The sequence below is a fragment of the Montipora foliosa genome, chromosome 6 (assembly GCF_036669935.1).
Source record: "Montipora foliosa isolate CH-2021 chromosome 6, ASM3666993v2, whole genome shotgun sequence".
NCBI classification, from domain to species: domain Eukaryota; kingdom Metazoa; phylum Cnidaria; class Anthozoa; order Scleractinia; family Acroporidae; genus Montipora; species Montipora foliosa.
Window position 1 is genome coordinate 51,025,197 of NC_090874.1, and position 20,295 is coordinate 51,045,491.

General features: G+C 41.1%; 2 protein-coding genes across 2 annotated transcripts in view; both read left to right on the forward strand.

The window, feature by feature from the left end:
* Window positions 1–118: 118 nt before the first annotated feature.
* On the forward strand, window positions 119–14,803 carry LOC138007658 (transmembrane emp24 domain-containing protein 3-like). Its single transcript, XM_068854695.1, has 3 exons — window positions 119–416; window positions 8,645–8,932; window positions 12,786–14,803. Exons 1-3 carry the CDS (start codon window positions 258–260, stop codon window positions 12,966–12,968), a joined length of 630 nt encoding a protein of 209 aa, XP_068710796.1. The 5' UTR covers window positions 119–257; the 3' UTR covers window positions 12,969–14,803.
* Window positions 14,804–16,914: 2,111 nt separating this feature from the next.
* Window positions 16,915–20,295, forward strand: part of LOC138007659 (uncharacterized) — an 11,980-nt gene continuing 8,599 nt past the window's right edge. The window contains exon 1 of the mRNA XM_068854696.1: window positions 16,915–17,099. Within this exon, the coding sequence (XP_068710797.1) occupies window positions 16,992–17,099 (108 nt within the window). The 5' untranslated portion in view covers window positions 16,915–16,991. The remainder of the gene's footprint in view (window positions 17,100–20,295) is intronic.

Sequence of the window (20,295 nt, forward strand, 5' to 3'; positions counted from 1 at the left end):
TTCAAATTCATTCTCTAGGGAATTAGCCCGCGAAAAAGGTGACTAGTACCAATCTCCATTATGCTAATGTAAAGAAGAGGAGTCTGGTAACAACATGTCCCACGAGACCTTGTGGACGCCTTGCTAATGCCACGTATAGATCGGCGCCATTTTCATATCGGAGACAAGGTTTGTGTCGGTAAAATCCGACGTAGAGGCGATCTTTCCCGTTGTTATCCTGCTGATCTGACCAGGAAGCAACTTTTAGCGATTGCGCAATGAATTGGTACGGTGGATTTTTGGTAACTTTATTTGTAGTCTTGTTGACGTTCATTACAGTGGAATGTACTGAGTTGACTTTCGAGTTGGAAGACAACGCGAGGCAGTGCTTCTATGAGGATGTCAAGAAAGATTCCACAGGGTCGCTGGAATTTCAGGTCAGTGTCTGATTACCCTAAAATTTGAAAATAGTATTTTTTTTCATGCAGTTTGTTAAGCGTCAAGACTATAAGTTTTAACTATCAAATCCTTATATGATCACTTACGTTTTTGTCCACATTTCACGTCACATGTTATGACTTAATGAACCGGTATACCGGCTTCCACTCCAAAATACCTCCTTGTCAGGGAGCTTGATCGGAATTCAAAGTTTTGAATTTTTTTCTAAATATTCAATGACGATGACAGTACATTCAATCGCAGAAAACGTTTGTCACAGCTCATTAGCTTATTTAATTTGATAATTAACGTGACTTGACTGAAGTGCCAGGGCATCCTTGTTCGGTAATTTCTTGATGTTAGAGATGTATTACTGGGTTTGTAAAGCCAGCTTTTATATTCAGATAAGGGATTTCATTGCATGTTTTGGGATTGTTCCAAATTACTCCTATAGTCACAGACATCCCCAATTAACCTTCTGGGGCTGGTTGCTCGAAGCCCGGTTAGCGTTAACCATTGGTTATGAAGTATCAAAACCTATAGGTTTCCATGGTATTCAACGCTGTTTAGCGCTAACCATGCTTCGAACAACCCAGTCCAGATCGCTAGCTTTCACCTGTAGTATCACATGACTTTTAATGTACACAAACCTTGAAAGCTCGGACATATAACACATACAGCTGTAGTGAGATTTTGTGGCGGGCAGACTTGGTGATGATGCAACAGAGACACTAGTCACTTCGATGGTTAGGATTTGGTGTGGGACGTGATAGTTTTAGTCTCGTATTTCGATAGGATTGACAGGGGTGAGTCAGGTTTTTTTCCATCTTCGTTTGCTGGGCGTACGGAAACGAAATGCATTCCTCGCGTTATGTTATTTACGAGTGTACCTTTGTGTATTGAAATTGTCATATATATATATGGGCTTTAAGGTCGGTAATAAAACAGAATGAAAGTGATTTTAGTGTGGTTTATGAGCTGCATCAGAAACAGTCATTTCCACCGTTTATTGCAAGTTGCAAAATGTTCAGGATGAAACAGCGTGTTTCTGTTGCACGTAAAAATGATGCCCGAAATGTTATTATATAGGGATGTTTGTGCTTATGCCATTCTCTATTTTCAAATGCCCCATAAGAAAGTTTGTTTGTCCCCAAATTTTGCATAAACTGTTGCTTTCAAATGCTCTTGGGGCCATTGCATATTCCCAAGAGCATTTGAAAACAATAGTTTATGCAAAATTTGGGGGGGGGGTGGGGGCGGGGGGCAAACAAAGTGTATTATGGGGCGTTTGAAAATAGAGAATGGGTTGTACCAACTGTGAGACATTTTCTGCACTATCAATTCTTTCTTGAGAAGACTCACTTGCACTTTGAAGCGGTTACATGTATGACCCCCAGTCCTCACATTTCCATTGCCTTGCTGTGGTTCTCTCAACTGTAGTGGTCTCCCTGTGCTATTGTACTTAGGTCACGTGACCAGCAAAACCACGCACTTGAGAGCGGGTTTGGAGCTAAGAATGTTACATGGTGTCAGAAGTGGGAGTGGAATTTCTGATAATGCCCTTCGTAAAAAGCTACTTCAAGAATCGCAGCTAACACTGGAGAGATGCATGGATTATTACCGAGCAGCCGAAGCGGCAAATAGCCAGCTAAAAGAGATATCAAGCCATGGCCCAGACACCGTAAATTATCTGAATAAATCAAAGAAAGGAAAGCCTCAGTCGAAGCCACAGTTTCGAGCTCAGCCAAACCTCGGAAGAAACGCTGGCTTGCCAGGAAATAAGCAAATGATCATGAGAGATTGCAAATATTGTGGATGGAGACATGTGCGTAAGAAAGAAGAGTGTCCTGCATTCGGAAAGACCTGCAATACATCTGGGGGAAAAGACCACTTTAGCAATGTCTGCACGCATAAAATACAGCCTGGTAACAAAGCCCCTTCCTGCTGCAACCTGCAACAGAGCAAGCTGAGAGTGCATGAGGTACACGAAGATGCACCAACTTCATACAAGGATGAACTTTGGGCTCTCTCATTTGCCGGAGAAGTTTATAGTGTTTCTCACAGCAAAAAGCGAATCAGTGCAGTCATGGAAATTGGAAAGAAGACAGTGGAGATGCAGATAGACACTGAAGCATCTTGTAATGTCCTGCCCCGCAGTTGCCTCCCAGACGACACAGAAATTCAGACTACAAAAAGAGAACTTATCACTTACTCTAAGTCTAAATTGAGAGTGTTAGGAATAGTAAGAGTCCACATTCGAAACCCATGCAGCAATACAGAGTACATGTATGTAGCAGAGTTTGTCGTAGTTGAGGATGGTTTCGCACCTGTGATGGTGGGTTTGTACACAAAACCAAAAACAAACAATAACACACACACGCCCTTCCCACAATTGCGCAATGCACAAGCATGAAACTTATAAACGAAAATAATTAAAGATTTTAATTTAGGATAGGGAAAAAAAAAATTGTACAACTGTAGATCCTAATATTATCGGAAAAAAAGAAAAACCTAAACTTGCTTAATATTACAGACTAATTAGGGTACTTAAAACTAACCTCACTTAAATAATTGTCTATTTCTTTACAAAACTGAACGATAACACTAATTATACTAATTACTTTACTCTAATGTTTACAGTCAAACAGTTCAGTCCTGTGCCAAACTAGTAGCAAAACCTTTGACAAGTTCTTTCCCACCTTGGCGCTTCCTTCTCTTCCGGCAATCAATTTCTTCTTTCACACTTTACGGCAGCCGCGTCACTTTCTTCGAGTTTTCTCTTCTTCTTGCTTTATCTCAAGCTTCAATTCTTTGAAGTGTTTTTCCTCACTCGCCGCCACTGACAAAGGGGTTTTGTCATCGATTCTTCCGGCAGCTCCCGCTAATGGCTCTTAGCAGTGTTCTCCATTCTTTTTCCTTTTTGCCCTCAGGCTTTCGCTCTTCAACTCTTTGCTTTCCTGTACGTCAACAAACCTTGGGCCACTTCAACAACCAAAAAACGCCCACGACTTTTTACATCTATATATAGTTAACTAATTCATTCAAATTACGACTACAAGCAATGACTACATTACAACACTTAGAAATTCTATAACACTAAATCAGATAATGCATAATACACTAGGGAATCGTACAATTGGTAATTAACACTCACACTAACGAACAAGACGAGTGGCTAAAACTATCTACAAACTGGTGACACAAAAAAAATAATTACGTGACTGCACCTCTACTGGGGGCTGAGACAGCACAGAAAATGAACCTCCTGGTAGTCCAGCACCAGAACATCCTGCAGCCTAACCACCAAACACCTCAGATTATCGAAGACAGCATCAATAGTCTGACCGAAGAGCAAGTTCTAGCAGAGTACGCTGACCTGTTTAAAGGCCTTGGCAAGAATTAGGGAAACACTTAGAAGTTGACGAGACAGTCCCGCCAGTAGTAATGCCACCCCGTCGTGTTCCAGTTGCAGTAAAAGGCAAACTAAGAGAGGAACTTGACCGCCTTGAAAGCTTGGGAGTACTTGAGAAAGACGACAAGCCGACGCCATGGGTATCGAGCATGGTTGCAACGCAGAACCCTAGCGGGAAGGTTAGAGTGTGCATTGACCCACAGCACCTAAACCAAGCACTGAAGCGGAGACATTATCCCTTGCCAGTTATTGATGACATCCTGCCAGAGTTGTCTAAGGCAAGAGTGTTCACCAAAGCTGACCTTAAGGATGGGTTCCTCCAGATTCAATTGAATGACGCTTCGAGTAAGCTGACGACTTTCCAGACAGCATGGGGAAGGTACCAATGGTTTCGCATGCTGTATGGGATAAGCCCAGCCCCGGAATGTTTCCAGCAGAAGCTTGACCAATGTCTTGAGGGTCTCAAGGGGGTGTACAAAATCGCAGATGACCTCCTTATTATCGGTCAAGGTGACACTGACGAAGAGGCTGACCAGGATCACGACCTGAACTTGAAGAACCTCTTGGACAGGTGCAGGATAAAGGGTATCAAGCTGAATAAGGACAAGTTTCAATTCAAATGCAGCGAAGTGTTGTTCATGGGCCATGTCATGACTAAGAACGGACTGAAACTTGATCCCCGAAAAATTGAAGCAATTGTCAAAATGGAGCGCCCAGATGATGTGCCAGCTGTGCAGAGATTCATTGGGCTGGTAAAGTACCTGTCAAAGTTCCTGCAAGACCTTTCGGAAATGTGTGAACCACTACGTCGCTTGACACATAAAGATGCCGAGTGGATTTGGGGCCATGAACAGGAAGACGCCTTTGAGAGAAGTAAAGAAGCTGTCGTCAAAGCACCAGTGCTGAAGTATTTCAGTGAGAGCGACCCAACCGAATGCCAAGGAGATGCATCCCAGGGTGGACTTGGATTTGTGGTGATGCAGTACGGTCATCCAGTCACATTTGCTAGTAGAGCGCTCACTCCAGCTGAAAGAAGATACTTGCAGATCAAGAAAGTATTGTTGGCACACGTTTTCGGTATGGAACATAACCACAACTATGTCTAAGGCCGCAAAGTCATTTTATGGACTGACCACAAACCGTTGGTCTCAATCTCGAAGAAACCTTTAGTATCAGCACCTAAGAGATTACAGCGCTTGCTACTCCGTCTGCAGCAGTATGACTACGAGATCCGCTACAAGCCCGGCAAAGATATGCTGCTAGCGGACACTCTTTCTAGAGCTTACCTCACAAAGTACGAGCGGTCAGCAACCGAAGTAGAAGTGGAACACATCCATGCCACACACTTTCTTCCAGTGCCAGAACACCAACTCAAAGTATTGCAGAAGGAGACAGCCTGTGATCAAACCCTTCAAACACTCAAGAAAGCGATTGTGGACGGGTTCCCTGATTCAAAGCAGGAACTCCCAGCAGCCATCCATCCCTACTTCCAACTCCGTGACGAGCTTTCGGTACATGATGGCATCATATGCTAGGGACTGCGATGTGTCATACCTCAGACATTAAGACCAAGGATCAAGGCGAAGCTGCACGAGTCGCATATCGGTGTGCAAGGTTGCTTAAGAAGAGCGCGAGAAACACTGCACTGACCCGGCATGAATGCAGAAATCACTGACTTCTTCCAGAAGTGTGACACCTGCATGGCTTATCAGAGCGATCAATCCAAAGAACCACTAATCTGCCATGAAGTTCCTTCTAGACTGTGGGAGGAAATAGGAACTGATATTTTTACAGTTGATGACAAGAGTTACCTGTGCACGGTAGACTACTATTCAGACAGGAACTGTTATCATTAACAAGTTGAAGAAGCACTTTGCCTCGCATGGGATCCCAAACCAATTGCACAGTGATAATGAACCACCGTACAATTCTGCAAAATTCAGCAATTTTGTTAAATCGTCTGGAACTGAACACATAACCAGCTCACCCGGATACCCTCAGAGCAATGGACGGGTGGAAAATGCTGTGAAAACTGCCAATACTTTGATTAAGAAAGCCAAAGAGTCCGATTCAGAATTCTTCCTCTCCTTACTAAGCTGGAGAAACACTCCCACTGAAGGAATGAATTCTTCACCAGCGCAACGAATGTTCGGTAGGCGCACGCGAACTCAGCTGCCAACAGCTGAAGTACTGCTGAAACCACAGTCCACAGATACAGGGGCAACAAGAGATCAAGTACTGAAGAGGAAAGCAAAGCAAGCCTATCATCATAACCAACATGCGAAAGAGCTTCCAATCCTCCTGGAAGGAGAGACAGTGCGAGTTGCACCCCAACCTAGCAATAGGTCACAGAAATGGTTCAAGGCAGTGGTACAGGAGCAAACAGATGTGAGATCCTACAATGTGAGAACCGAAGATGGTAGAATGTTCCGCAGGAATCGTATACACCTTCGCAGCAGCAAGGAGCCAGCCATTCTATCCCTTTGAACACAATGAACCAGAAATCAGCCCGTCACCTCAGCTGCAAAGAGTTACTTCAGCAAACTTTCCGGACTCCTGTGCAACAGAGTTACATCTACAAGAGCCTAGCACTGAAACTGTACAATCTGATCAGTCAAGCAAACCGGAAGTTGTAGTGTCTGACAAACCCCAGCCAGGCCAGCACAGGATCACAGGCGCTGGACATGTTTCAAAGCCACCAAGCTATTTAAAGGACTACACTTGAAAGTTAAGGTGTATCAGTGGAGAGAACTGTTGTTGAAACCAACTGGACTTTGAAAGAAAGGAACTTTATTTGAGAGCCATGTTCTAGTCAATCGTATAGTTGTTATTATTACTGGCTAAATTTTCATTTAGTGCCAACTTGTTAGTTACATGTAGTTTGTCAACTTGTTGTTTGTTTGTTGTTTAGTGCCAACTTAGGGCCATAGTTCAATTTACAACTTGTGTAGATTTTAGTTTCAGTTCTTTTCTTTTTTTTCTTTTATGAAAGAAAAGGTAAGGTGGAGTGGTCTCCCTGTGCTATTGTCACGTGACTAGCAAAACCACTCACTTGAGAGCGGGTTGTTGAAATAAACCTCGTAAGAGCTTGATTGAAGTGGTTCATCAGTTTCCCTACTTCATGGTTTGGAGCTAAGAACGTTACATCAATGTACTGTAGTTAATTTCTTTATCACTGAAAGACAACAACTTCCAAAACTTCCTCCATCAAAATGTTAGCATCAGTCAAGTTAGAAGCTCTGCTGGTTTATTCTTAATTCATTAATACCACTCCCAAGCTTGTTTTCATTTGATTTAGCGGTTTCATCAACTTGATCTGTCTGCAAGTTCTGTAGTGCAGTGAAGTTTTTTTAATAAAGGCAGAAAACAGGACTACTAGTTGGTAATTGGTGCATTTTTGGGGTAAAATTTCTCAGATACCTCTCCTCATCTGGCAGATTAGTGTCTTTGAATGAAGGGACACTGATCTATGAGTATGTGTGTTCAACTTTTTTTTTTGAAAGGGTGTTTTTTCTTTCTCGATCAACAAATCCCTTTTCATGAAGGGGTGCACTTTAGCTACACTCTCATATCCATGGACACACTCCACTTTGCAAAGAATTCACGTGTTAAACCAGTAAATAAGGGACAATCATGGAGGGACTCGTATGTGGCAAGTTTCATGATAACTTGACAATATCTGAAGTCGTTAAGAAACAGTGAAATCCCTGATAGTTTCAGATTTTTACAACATATAAAAACTAGGCTTTACATACAGCAGTTTTATTGATTGAATAGGCCATTTTACAGTTGTTTGCTCGGCGACCAAGCCTATGAATGGCTGCGAGGCTGCCGGTGACCTTGCATTGATACAGACTTCACTGCTTTTATCATGTAAATTGTGTTGTTGTAACGCTAATTAGTCCATATTAACATTACAAAAGCATGAAGGTTTGTATCAAAACAGGGTCACCAGCAGCCTCGCTTCCATTGTTAGGCCTGGTAACTTAGCCACAACTGTAAAATGGTCTTTTGTAAAAAATACCGTTGCCTTATATGTACATATGTAATATAGATGTAGAGCTTATCTAGCCAAACACAAGTGTTCTACCAAATGAGGAGATTCAAGATCAAGTCATATGTTGGTTTTGGATGAATGGGGAAAATAAGAAACATCCAGGGACCCTTTTCTCGAAGATCCCGAAACTTTACGGGCCTGATTTTCGGATGTCACAACTCCCTCTGTATCTCAAGAAGGGAGAGGATTTAAGTCGTCAACCTTCGCAATCATTTTGCTTTGTGTTACCGTGAAAACATGCTAAAAGATCAGCTTTCCAAAATAAGCATTTGATAGTTTCACAAATGGCAATTTGGGCCGGAAAATTTATTCAAAAACCAATTGACTTAATCCAGGATTAGCGTAAAAGTTTTGTTTCATGTTTTCAACTCTTTTCGGTGAAAGTTTCTTTTGCTTATTTTTGTTTTTCAAGGTTGACTTCTTCTAATGTTACACCAGTAAGTTTTGCTGAATATCAGCGTTGAACAGCATTTGTGAGTTGAGAAATAAACTCCGTGGAACTACATGTAGCTTTTAATCTGGGATTAGTGTTAATCGGCTTTTGAACAACCAGGCCCAAAAGAAGACTAGGGAACAAACAAACTTATCCCAAATACATGTACTGCATGACACCATCAAACCTTTCCTTTGCATGAATCCTTCCCCCCCCCCCCCCCTTCCTACACACACCCCTCCCATTTTTCCTTTTGTATTTGCAAGGTATTTAGCAGTGTGCTGTGGAACCAACTGTTAAATGCTGTCTTTCCTTTTATGTTCAGGTCATCAGTGGGGGGAACTATGACGTGGATGTAGTTCTTTATGATGAGAGTGGTAAATCTCTATACACCGTTCAAAAGAAGCAATATGACAGTTATAAATTCACAGCTCAATCAGAAGGAGTATACATGTTTTGTTTCAGCAACGAATTCTCAACGTTTAGTCACAAAGTGGTATACTTTGACTTCCAAGCTGGGGATGAAAGTCCACTAACTGATGAAATGGGAGCTCACCACACAGCTCTCACACAGATGGAGACAGCTTGTGTCACTATACATCAAGATCTTAAGGTTTGTTCACTAATGTACAATGTACATGTTGTTCTAAAGCCCTGGCCACACAAGAGCGAAAGTTGACGAGAGTTGAAACCCTCACTCTCGTTTGGCCAGGGCTTAAGATATCCTGAAGCACATAACGGTACTCTGTTAGCCAAGCCTAGCTTATCTAACTCACTCAGTAAGAAGTGTCAGGAGCTAAAGAATGTTAAAGGGAATGAAGTTCTGCAGACCTTTTAGCTTGTATGTTTTGTTTCCAATTCAGACCATGTGATGTTTCTCTAGGGAGTCAGGGTGGTTCAGTGTTCTCACCAGACTGCGCCCTTGCAGGATTCCCGCAAGGCAAATAGAATTGGCGCATTAAAACCCATGCAAACGCGCGCACTTGATTGACAAGGATGCTGCAACTGAAACAGACTTTTTGAAGTAAGGTAGCAGGGCTGCCAATAACGGCCGGTCAAGGGACAATGTCCGGTCAAATCCGTAGATGGCCGGGCAATTATACCGGTCGTTTACGCTGGTTGGAGAAAAAATTGTTTGCGTTTGTAAAAAAGGACTGAAAGGAGGGGAAAAGACGGATACTTAACTACCAGAACAAGAACTTTTAATAAATGATTCGTAGTAGTCATAGAATATCCGGCTGTCGTTGCAAATTTTCGCTTTGTCGTTCACCAAGTCGTCAACGCAAATTAGCTGGTCTTACCGGTCACGGCTGTGAATTACTTTATTATAGTCCGTGTGGGTTTTGTAAACATGATGTGAGAAGGACAACAAAACCTCTCAAGTGTCGGTACAAGGGTCATGGCACCCTTTGTCTTCAAAATTTAAGTGTGATTGAAAATAACAATGACAAGAAAGCAAGTTTAGATTCATTTGTCTACTTGTCGACATTTCCGTGTGAATCACTTAAGCTATAAATACCGCAACTAACTAAACATTCTATTTTCCAGGGAAACAAACCTTTTTGGCAGTAAATTCACATATTGACAACATGTAAACTTTACCTGGCCTATATACGCGATTCATCTCAAATGATTGACCTCAGATTTCATTGTATTACGTGTCACGCATGATGCGTGCGTGGGTCATTTATATAAAATATTTGAAAAATTCTACTCAAACTTTACTGAAGCAAAAATGCAGTAAAAGTTTAGATTGAAAATGCTCGAAGGGAAGAAATCAATCATCACTTCCGGCACGCCCCTAATAAAAGCTTGGTTACCAAGAATCTTTTCAGTGATAGGAATGTAGATAAGAATTGGATTTATGCACGTCATACTTCGCAAGGATTAGGTAATGTTTTCCCCATGGAGTATAGACGTGAAAATTAACGAAAAGTAGCAAAATTAGGCTGTCGTTCTAGTATTCTAAATGGAAAAAAGAGAGTTGTCTGTTAGTATCATTTCCCCGGTCCCTTTTAATAAGATATAGCAGTGAAACATTTTAAGATTTACCCTTATTCATAAAATTCCGAGCTCAAATTGTGTCAAATCAACGGACGTGGATTCTACTTGTTACTTGTTGTAAATGCACATCAGTTAGCTTGTATTATGATGAAAATCAACTAGATTGCAAGCCTCTCTCAATTTTAACAACTTCATAACTAACCGTATAAAAGAGATCCGAAGTTCCCGAGTTCAAGACACGTTCTGACCACTCGTTGAACTTTGATCCTGGTAGTCCCTGGTTCAACTTCTCGGCCGCACTCGTAAATAGCCGACTGGTTTGTCTCCGGCCAGCTTTTATTCTTAACAGTAGTTGTTGCTGTGTTGGTCTGGAGTGTCGTTGATTGTGTCTCATTGGCCCTGAAAAGCCCCCATGGGGATTTTGTCAATTAAGTATGTATTGTGTTGTATTATTGTATCGTGTAGTGTTTTTCGTGCGATACCCAGTGGACCAGTCATTTTGTTTCTTGTATTTTTGACCTTTTTAATTTAAAAGTTTCCCGTAAAGCTTAAAAAATAATATTTCAAGGTCTGCACGAGCTTGACTTCTGTTTGGACAGTGATTTTTTTTTCCCTAAAGAATGAATACATGTACTTTTACGTTTAAAATACGTAGAGAGCTGGATCGAGGAGAAAATGACGTCAAAGACTCGATAGTTTAAGAATGCAATGCGTGTGTACGCGGATGAATTAATGTACGGCACGGGAGTTTCGGGCTTTCAGATTTTTAAACTCGTGTTTTGCATAAATAATTAGCTGCGTTTGCACGCTGAAATTTTAAGCTAGTGAGTAAATGGCGTCACTTTTCCCTAGATCTAACCCTCTGAGGTCCAATCGGTCAGTTTGGAATGTGAGTAATGGCGAAGCGTGAAATCCAGAACTTACACTCAAAGTAAACAGTCTTTGGATAAAAATCAAAGCTCCAAATTTTGCTAATTAAGTTTTAAGCAATCACACTTTCAAAATCTGAAGACAATAGGAAGTGATGCTGTTATCATAGTATCACTTTGAGTAATTCTCTATTTTCGAATTCCCCATAATACACTTTGTTTGCCCCCCAAATTTGGCATTAACTATTGTTCTCAAATGCTCTTGGGGACACTGCATATTCCCAAGAGCATTTGAAAACAATGGTTTCTGCAAAATTTGGGGGACAAACAAAGTGTATTATGGGGAATCCGAAAATAGAGAATGGCTACTGCAACGACAACGCCAGCACGAATTTCCGTGCATTTGTTTGCCGCATTCCACAAAACAAGATCGTGAAATCACCAAATTTTAGGTTTTGACGACAACGTAAGCGTATACCATTTATTTTCTATTTTTACTTTAAAGCCATTCGTACCCATCGAGTTACAGGATAGTTCACCCGTATTGTATAAAGTGAACAAGACGGAATAATCGCGAAATACTGGAAAAATTATAGGCCATTCCGGAATTGCGCAGGGAACTGGGGCGAGTTTGAAATTTGAACCAATCAATTAATTGACACCATCACATGAAAGATAACATTGAGATTGGCCATCTATCCACGTTTGATACTTTTAGGTCGAACAAAGACCAAGTTACGGACTTTAAAACATAGTCAAAAATATAGCAAACGTCTCCAATTTTGAGGCTGCGTCCCCCAAAACCTTATAAACTCTCAAAAAATATTATCAGATTTGGAACAACTGGAAAATCCTGTCATGGACCTACTATTTGGAAATAGGTGAGGTGAAAATCGCGTTGTTTGCCTATTTTTATGAATACCGGTATTACAGACATCGTGCAAGAAATTAAGAGTTTATATGGTTAGGGGGATGCGGCCTCAAAATTAGAGAGTTTTAAAGCAAGCAACCGTGGACAAGCTTCCTGTCGGTGTACGTTAGATCAGTGGCTTGATCTGATCGGCGTAATTACAAGTTGAGAAACTAAATATTTTAAGCAAGAGCCGATACAACGTAGATTTGATTTTACTGGAACTGCCATGTGTTATCACATTTTTTCCAGTATTACGTCAACATGCATTTACTAGATATATATGTACATAGAAGCAATCCAATATGAACTCTCATTGTACCTGAAGAAGGCTGGTTTAGCCAGCCGAAATATAGTACATCACTAAAATCAAATCTACGTTGTATCGGCTCTTGCTTAAAATACTTAGTTTCTCAAAATTAGAGACGTTTGGGTGGATTTTTAAAGTCCGTAACGTGGTCTTTGTAGGACCTAAAACCATCAAACTTGGACAGATGGCCAATCTCAATGCTATCTTTCATGTGATAGTGTCAATTTATTGATTGGTTCAAATTTGAAACTCGCCCCAGTTTTCTGCGCAATTCGTTAATGGCCTATATTTTCAGTGACGTTGACGTTCCTGTTGCTCTTGCTTAAACTAGGACCCAATTTTCTTGACTGTGTGTTTTTTCCACGATCTCCAGATTGCAACAGATTACCAAACCCATCATCGTCTACGGGAGTCCCAGGGACGCGACATGGCAGAATATCTGAATGAAAGAGTTCAGTGGTGGTCAATCGGAGAAGCGTTTCTTATCGTTTCCGTTGGAATCTGCCAAGTTGTTATTCTTCGACGATTTTTTGCGGAAAGGAGGTCAACTATTTAAAGACTGAAGAGAACAGACAAATTTGAATATTAATGAACATCAAAGGTCTTTTGGATGAAGAAAAAGGCTGTTGAAAGCAATGAAACCAACAAGGAGAGCAACTTTGTTGCCTTTGAAAGACTCGTTTTATCCTAACAAGTATGTCAAACGAAATCGCCTGGGAGAGCCATAGCTTTTCTAAGAGTGCAAGGACTTGTTTTTATTCCAACCATTGTTGTAAATTCTAGTGAATGACCATTTATAAAAATTAATGCCTTCATTTTTTTCTTGCTGATTAGAAAATATAGTATACCGTGATGTTGCGTTCATATGAAAGTAGTCTGTCTAGTTTAAATAGCGAAGAAACAAAAATGCTTGACAATTTGAGACTTTCCACCCTTGCCTAAAAATACTTTCTCTATTTTAATCAATTTCTATTACTTAGGCTAATTAGAAACCAGGGGCCCGTTTCTCGAAAGTCCCGAAAACTTTTCGGGCCCGAAAAGCCATTTGTGAAACGGCCAACCGCTTGTTTTGGAAAGCCCATCTTTTGAAATGCTTTTAAGGGAACAAAAAGAAAGAGGACTGTGAAGTTTGACGACTTAAATCCTCTCCGTTCTTGAGATACAAAAGGAACTGCGACACCCGAAAATGGCCCGTAAAGTTTCGGGACTTTCGAGAAAAAGGGCCCGAGGGCCGGGTTGCTCGAAGCATGGTTAGCGCTAACCAGCGTTAAATGCAATGCAAACCTACAGGTTTTGTTACCTCTTAACCAACGCTTAGCGCAAACCAGGCTTCGAGCAACCGGCACCAGGTCACTGAACATTTTAAAAATTACTTTCCAAGTAATTTCAACCTTTTTATTGTTAAGAGATCAATTCTTAAGATTCCTAAGTTTGTCGAAATCATTTTTTTTCCTCATGGCTACCCTGGAGCCTATCGAAGACACTGAAAAAGAAGTTGAACGTACAAATTTGAACTAAACGAACTAATCAAAGATTTGTATGGGTAATTAAATTGTGACAAGTGAAATTAGGGAATAATTTTACGCGCGTTTTGTCCAAATTATTTGATTTTGGACAATTATTAATTTTGGACAAAAGGCAAGTGAAATTATTCCTTAATTTCACGAGTATACCATTTGATTAGCTATTAATATCATGGGTGACAAATTGCGTTCATAAGACGCCATTTTGGCACTGTAGGAAAAGTTGCCATGGCAACATTGTAATTTCACGTTAACGCCGACGTTTTGCGCCAAAATTAAGGAGTAATTTGTCACCCATGTTATTAATTGTTTAATTACGTCCTTCAAATAGAGCGAATTTCAATTGAGTGTCGTAAAACCAAAACCAAAGTAATTACTTTGGCCAATCAAAAAGGACGGAGACAATCCGGCAAACCAATCAAAACTCGAAGTAATTACTCGTAGCCGACACAAAGCGCGGGAAAATGTGCACGCGCGAGCCACGATTGGTTTTGGTTTCATTTCTGATTGGTTGAAAAAATGGCGCGAGAACTTTGAACCACTCACTGAGTGAAGTAATTATAAACCAAAGTAATTATCTAATTACTTTCGACACTCAATTGAAAACCGCTCTAGTGACTCGAAAATTATTAATCAAATCTGTAACGCAATATAAGCAACCATTCCATTTGTTCTCGAAATCTGAAAAGCGTGTTTCAACATTTTGCGTTCATTTGCATGGGTCCCAATACATGGTTCACCTTGCGGCTACGCTCAAGATGCTTCAACCTTTTCTTACTACGACCACCAGTTGTAAAAACCCGATATGGTTTGACTCGTCGGAGGGGAACCTCTCGAGCATTTAAGTAAATAAACACCTGTTACTATATCAGTACTTGTTTTCCTAACGGCACACTCGACAATCAATTCATGCAATTTTCTACTGTTACCAAACCCTTAGTGCAGTCTTCTTTAGGGATTCTTTGCATGGAAAACGCAATGTGTTTCTCTTGGGACTGAGGTGTGCATCACTGAGTGCTCCAAAATGACTCATTTTGTGAGTTGGTAGAAAAAGAAAATCAACTGTCACTTTGCAAGTTCGTAACAGGAAACCGCTTTTTTAATGAAGTTAAGTGAGTTTCGATGGTAACTTAGTTTACCATAAGCCTCTCATGATCATATATTACTGTGAAGATCAGTGATGTCAACAAAAAGTCGTTATATTTTCCACGCTGGTATCAGGCTGGAATCATTTGCATTTCAGACTTTCCACGCATAAAAGAGCCGTTTTCTGCCTTTAATTTAATTATCTTTGCAAAACTCAATTTTCTACAGCACTACAGTATCCTTTCTTCTGTTCCTAGTTTCTGAAAAAAAAATGCAATTTTACCGAGGCGCGAAAAGCTGTCCTGGCCGTCGCCTCTACCTGTGATCCGTTGACGAGCGAAGGTACGGTGCTGTATGAAAGACTTTTATCACTAGATGAATTACCTCATCATAGTGTAAACTCCTACAATACAGCCAAGAAAAGGACACCTTTAGTTTACTTTGTACCCCAAATCATCCATCGCATTCTGCCAACCAATAGTTTATCACATAAAATGCAGATATAATCCCGGCTGTTTTCCCATCTGAGATCCATACTGTTTGGCATCTCTAATTAGAGGTGTCCCAGTTATGTGGCTCATTCCACTGTTTTCACAACTGTTTAGCCAACCTCGTTCCAGTGGTCTTTACTCCTCACCCCAGAGGAAGCGAGGGAAGAAAGAACCTGGTTCAGGCTGGTCACGTGACAGTGACAAATTTTCCACCTTGAGAGGGGTCCCCGCTTTTCCGAATATTGTAGCCGCTGGTATATAAAGCTTGAAGCGTATGAAGCGTTGGCTGAAGTTTGGGTAGATCAGCCCCCATGGTTTTTTCAGCAACCTTCAATGTTCGATTTCGGAGAGCAGCTATATTGGAATGTAAATCTAAAGCCAAAACAAGTTAAGTGCTTGGGAGCAGTTTATTTTGGGAGAGACGTGGTTGATGTTTTGCCTAATACATTGTTTTTAGCCTATTGACAGCGCTGCTCTTTGGTAAATTTTCCCCATCTATAGTGAGCTCAGGAAAGACAAATTTACGACTTGGCAGCCCGTCTCTCTGTTTGGTTTTTGTTTTCCTCATGTCCCCGGAGCCCTTCGTTTTCTCTTGCGAAGGCCCCGTCGGCTGGGGGTAATGATTAGATCTGGGAACGAGAATGGGGAGACACGTGACCAGCTGAACAACACCATCTCTTCCTCAAATGAAGGATTATCCTTTATTGTCAGTTCCCATGCAATGCGGCGCTTATTCGAGGAATTAAATTTTTAAAAAAAACCAAAATTAAAAAATAAAAATAAAAAGTCACTCTAACACAGCATAGGGAGTTTCTTTGCATCAAAACCGATGTTCTTCAGTTCAAAGTGATTGTATTTCATTGTTCGTCCATTAAGTAAAATGCCGATAGAGTCAAATGGTGACTATCGAAAGACGTTTCTGTTAATAATAACAATAAAAGCAAGGTGACACACGCTAACACCAACCCAGTGTGGCCAACACATCACGCATGCGCACAACCATTTCACCCGGTCAATTAGCAGCCATGGACAGCTGTTTCGGCTTTTTGGGCCTCATCAGCATGGCGTAGCTAACATACCAAGCGGGTGTGTTCAGCACCCCTTGTTTCTGTTAATCTCCGTACATAAATATTTCGGTGTGGCGCCCTTGAATAAGCGCCGCACTTGATGCGCTTATTCGAGTAAATACGTAAGGTGGGGAGTCTTCCTGTAGGTGCGGAGTCTTCCCTGTGAGATATTGAGAAGCCGATGTTTGAGTCGTCACGCAACGCTCATCCGTTCGGTGGGGAGGAACGTTGCGTGACACACACTAGCAACTCGAATCTTGTTCTCTATTGTTCACAACTATCCTTCAATGATTAACATTTCATCAGGTATGGCCGAAATATAAATATTGTTGTCAGATATTTACAAAGGACACAACGAAATTGAATACATTAACAAGTTTAAGCAAAACGTTACTTTACTGGCCACCCGTCAATGAGTAAAAAATTTACTGGTGATAAAATGGAGGAACAAGTAGTTTTGCGAGCTGGTGAGGCAGTTATCAACAGAAGAAAACTACTTCGCAGGCGTAGGGAGAATGCGGTAAATACCATTAATTTTCTTTGCAATTTTCTCTCAGTCCGTCGCTTTGAGCTAAAAAGTAAGGCTGTCGACAAAAGCCTATTTAAAAAAATGAATATAAATGACATCCGTTTTCAAAAGAGAAGCTCTAGTAACGATTTAAATCAACCTGGCAACTTCAACAGTTGATTTTTATCAGGTGGACATCGCGTGACCGGAACTTTCCACTTCGGTTAGAATCGAAAGCGAACGGGAAACGCCGCAGTCTCTCGAGCGCTTTAAGTTTTAGTGGACTCATAAATAACTTTCGGATTGATGGGGCACTCTCTGGAGTTTTGGAAACAGCCGCAGTCAGGGCGCTCGATCGAGTGAAGAGAGCGGTAAAAAAAATCGCATGTTCACTCCACTGTATGCATAGAAAGAAACCCACCCGCTACTATGGTTGTTTTCAGTTCAAATGAGGCCTAGGAGGAGGAAAGGTCGGCTAATCAGCGACCAAACAATCCAATAAGCATTAGTTTCCAAGTTCAGAAAAATTCTGTCTCGCTTAAATTGTTTTGGAGTTTATCTATTTTAACAAGGAAACGATAATTTTCAGGAATTTTCAACAAAGTTATTCCGTGATTTTGGTGATTAAGGAATTGGTAATCAAATATCTTGTTCACGAAACTCATCGGTTCTTGCGATTTTTTGATCAGATTTACATCTTGCATTTTTCACATTTCCGCATACAGCTTCAAACATTGCGGTAAATCTCTCATTACGCATGGTCATTAAGTCATAATTGAACTATGGAGGACGTTCATATACTGAGGCCCCGTCCGGATATTTTTGAATCCGCAACTTTTTCTTTCCGGATTCAAAAATATTCCCATCCACACGTAGCGTATTCAAATCGAACTTGCCGGTCCACACGTATCCGAAACGTATCCAGATTCACTCTAGTACTCATCACTCCTCAAGGAAACAGAGGTAACAGAGCATATGCGTCATAAAGAAGTAATAGTACCCTCGGCAACCATCTTGAAAATTGATTACCCTCTTCACCCTCTAAGCTGAATTGTTTTAACCCTTTCGTAATTTAGTTGATTGCTTTGTTTGTAAATATAATTCGTTTGATTTGGTTTTTGAGAGCCAAAGTTGAAGCTTAATTGAGGATGAATCCATTTCGGACGGTTTTATCATAACTGAAATTTCCCCTTTGCACCACAAGCATTTTTTATCGAATCTTTCTTTTATAACTAGTAATAGATGACACTACAGCAGCCCCCGCTGTTAAGCCTGGTTTCCATATGATTTGCAACGGTCTGAAATCGGTCTGCGACACGGTCGTAATGGTCGGGAAAGTTGACAGACCGATCAGCAGACCTTTGCAGATCATACGGAAACCAGGCTTTAAGTGCTACTATGATCGAAAAAAACAATTTTTATTTTTCTTTGAATATCAAGACTGAACAGTAACTGATCGAAGTTTTAAGCCTTGATTTAAAAAAAAAAGACACCTGTTTATTTTAAGTGGAATTTTCCTGTTTAATGGTCCGTGAGGTGTCCTGGGGTATAGTTGGTCATTTGAAATTGGGTGCTTTTCATTATTCCTGACCATCAGGTCAGAGACCAGTGGAACTAACCAAGGAAAAATGGAACGACATTTTTTCATCAAAAGTCAATTTCCAACCGGACCGAAGCGTTCCATTTACGTTTCGACCGAAATTTTGGTTAGATCACGTGCACAGTGGATGGACTGGAAACGATGATTTTCGTAAAGAGAACACCACGTTTCGGTCGGACCGGACCCACCGGCCATGACCGATCAAAGAGGACCACCTCCAGAGGTGGTCCCAAATATTCCGGTGGGACTGGATCGAAACGGACCCTACCATTTGACTTCAGCCCGAAATTTCCGGAAATTTTGGCTTAGTGGAAAACACTCGCTGTTATGTTAAGTCGACGCCGTGTCCTCGATTTTTAGTTAATGTTTGACTAGGCTTTTTGACTTTAATATATCACATTTTGGCGAGGAAAGAATCGACCTCGGGTGCACAAGCACGAATGAGCAAAATTGAATTCTAAAATGCCCACGTTTGGTTAACTAGATGGGTATAACGAATCCGAAGATTGGCGCCATTACATCGAGCCTGTCGATCATTTCTTTGATACTTAATACTTATTAATATAAGCGCGAGCTCCTAGAGTGCCTTCTTTCACCTTCTGGGCGCAATCCCTGCGGGGGCAATAAAAATCTATATCATCCGTTGTACGTCACCATTAACAACACAACTGATGCATGTGTTAATGCTTTCCGGGGCGGGGTCACAGGAAAACGTTGCGTGACGTTATTTCTACGTTTACACTGAGACAAGTTGTTTTCAATGGAAGGGTCACGCGCCCACCCTATCGACCTACCCTAAGGGAAGAAAGTGGCTAGGCGGGTGACATGGAGTAACTTTCAGGCTCCACACAAATGGGACCTTGCTTGGTAATGCTTGGTTAATCTGTTGACAAGCTTATGCGGTTGGGAAGTAACAGGAAAAGCTAGCCAGGCGCGGAATGCAAGAAGAACTGATGTAATTCCCTTAAATAAATAAAAGAAAGCTCATCAGTGAAACTCAGCAACAAAGTCGTTCATACCAAGTTTGTTCTTTCAAGAGAAATCAAAATAATTGATTATAATTACACCAACACGAGCCCAACGCATATTATTTCAGAAGGAACGATTCGTCATATAATCCACTTTAACGCTATCTAGGTTTTGGCGGGGAGCTTTCGTCATTTCAAGTCTGTCAGTCACTGCTCGTAACTACCTTTTCTTAAGTTTGCTTTAGATAGGATTAAAATTTGTGTTGTCAACAACACCATTCTATTCATTAGTTTTAAGCGATGACTCAAGGATCCAAAGAGGATTTAGAAACAGGACGCGAGAAGTCCAGTGCTCGCTGTTTGACCGTGTTACAACCCACGAAACTGAGACCGAGTATCAGTATCAATTTGATTTAGAGCGGGAAAGAAGACGCGCCGTCGTCTGTGTCCAGTGTTGGTTACAAACATGGCGAACTCTCTTTAAAGTGTCAGAGAAGCATTTGTTTTAGCTTATGTTGACGATACTATCGACGATGAAGAATTTGCAGTTCTTTCTGCTCGTCTCGAGAACTTCAAGTTCTTCAATCCCAAGAGCGCCTGTTGAAATCGTTTGTAGTAACAATTGCAGGATTGATGATCT

What these genes read in the sequence shown, in the direction of transcription:
- LOC138007658 (XM_068854695.1), top strand. Translation starts at nt 258, where the DNA reads ATGAATTGGTACGGTGGATTTTTGGTAACTTTATTTGTAGTCTTGTTG. An exon ending in CAGGGTCGCTGGAATTTCAG is followed by an intron (nt 417 to 8,644) that starts GTCAGTGTCTGA and finishes TTTTATGTTCAG; the next exon opens with GTCATCAGTGGGGGGAACTA. An exon ending in CTATACATCAAGATCTTAAG is followed by an intron (nt 8,933 to 12,785) that starts GTTTGTTCACTA and finishes CACGATCTCCAG; the next exon opens with ATTGCAACAGATTACCAAAC.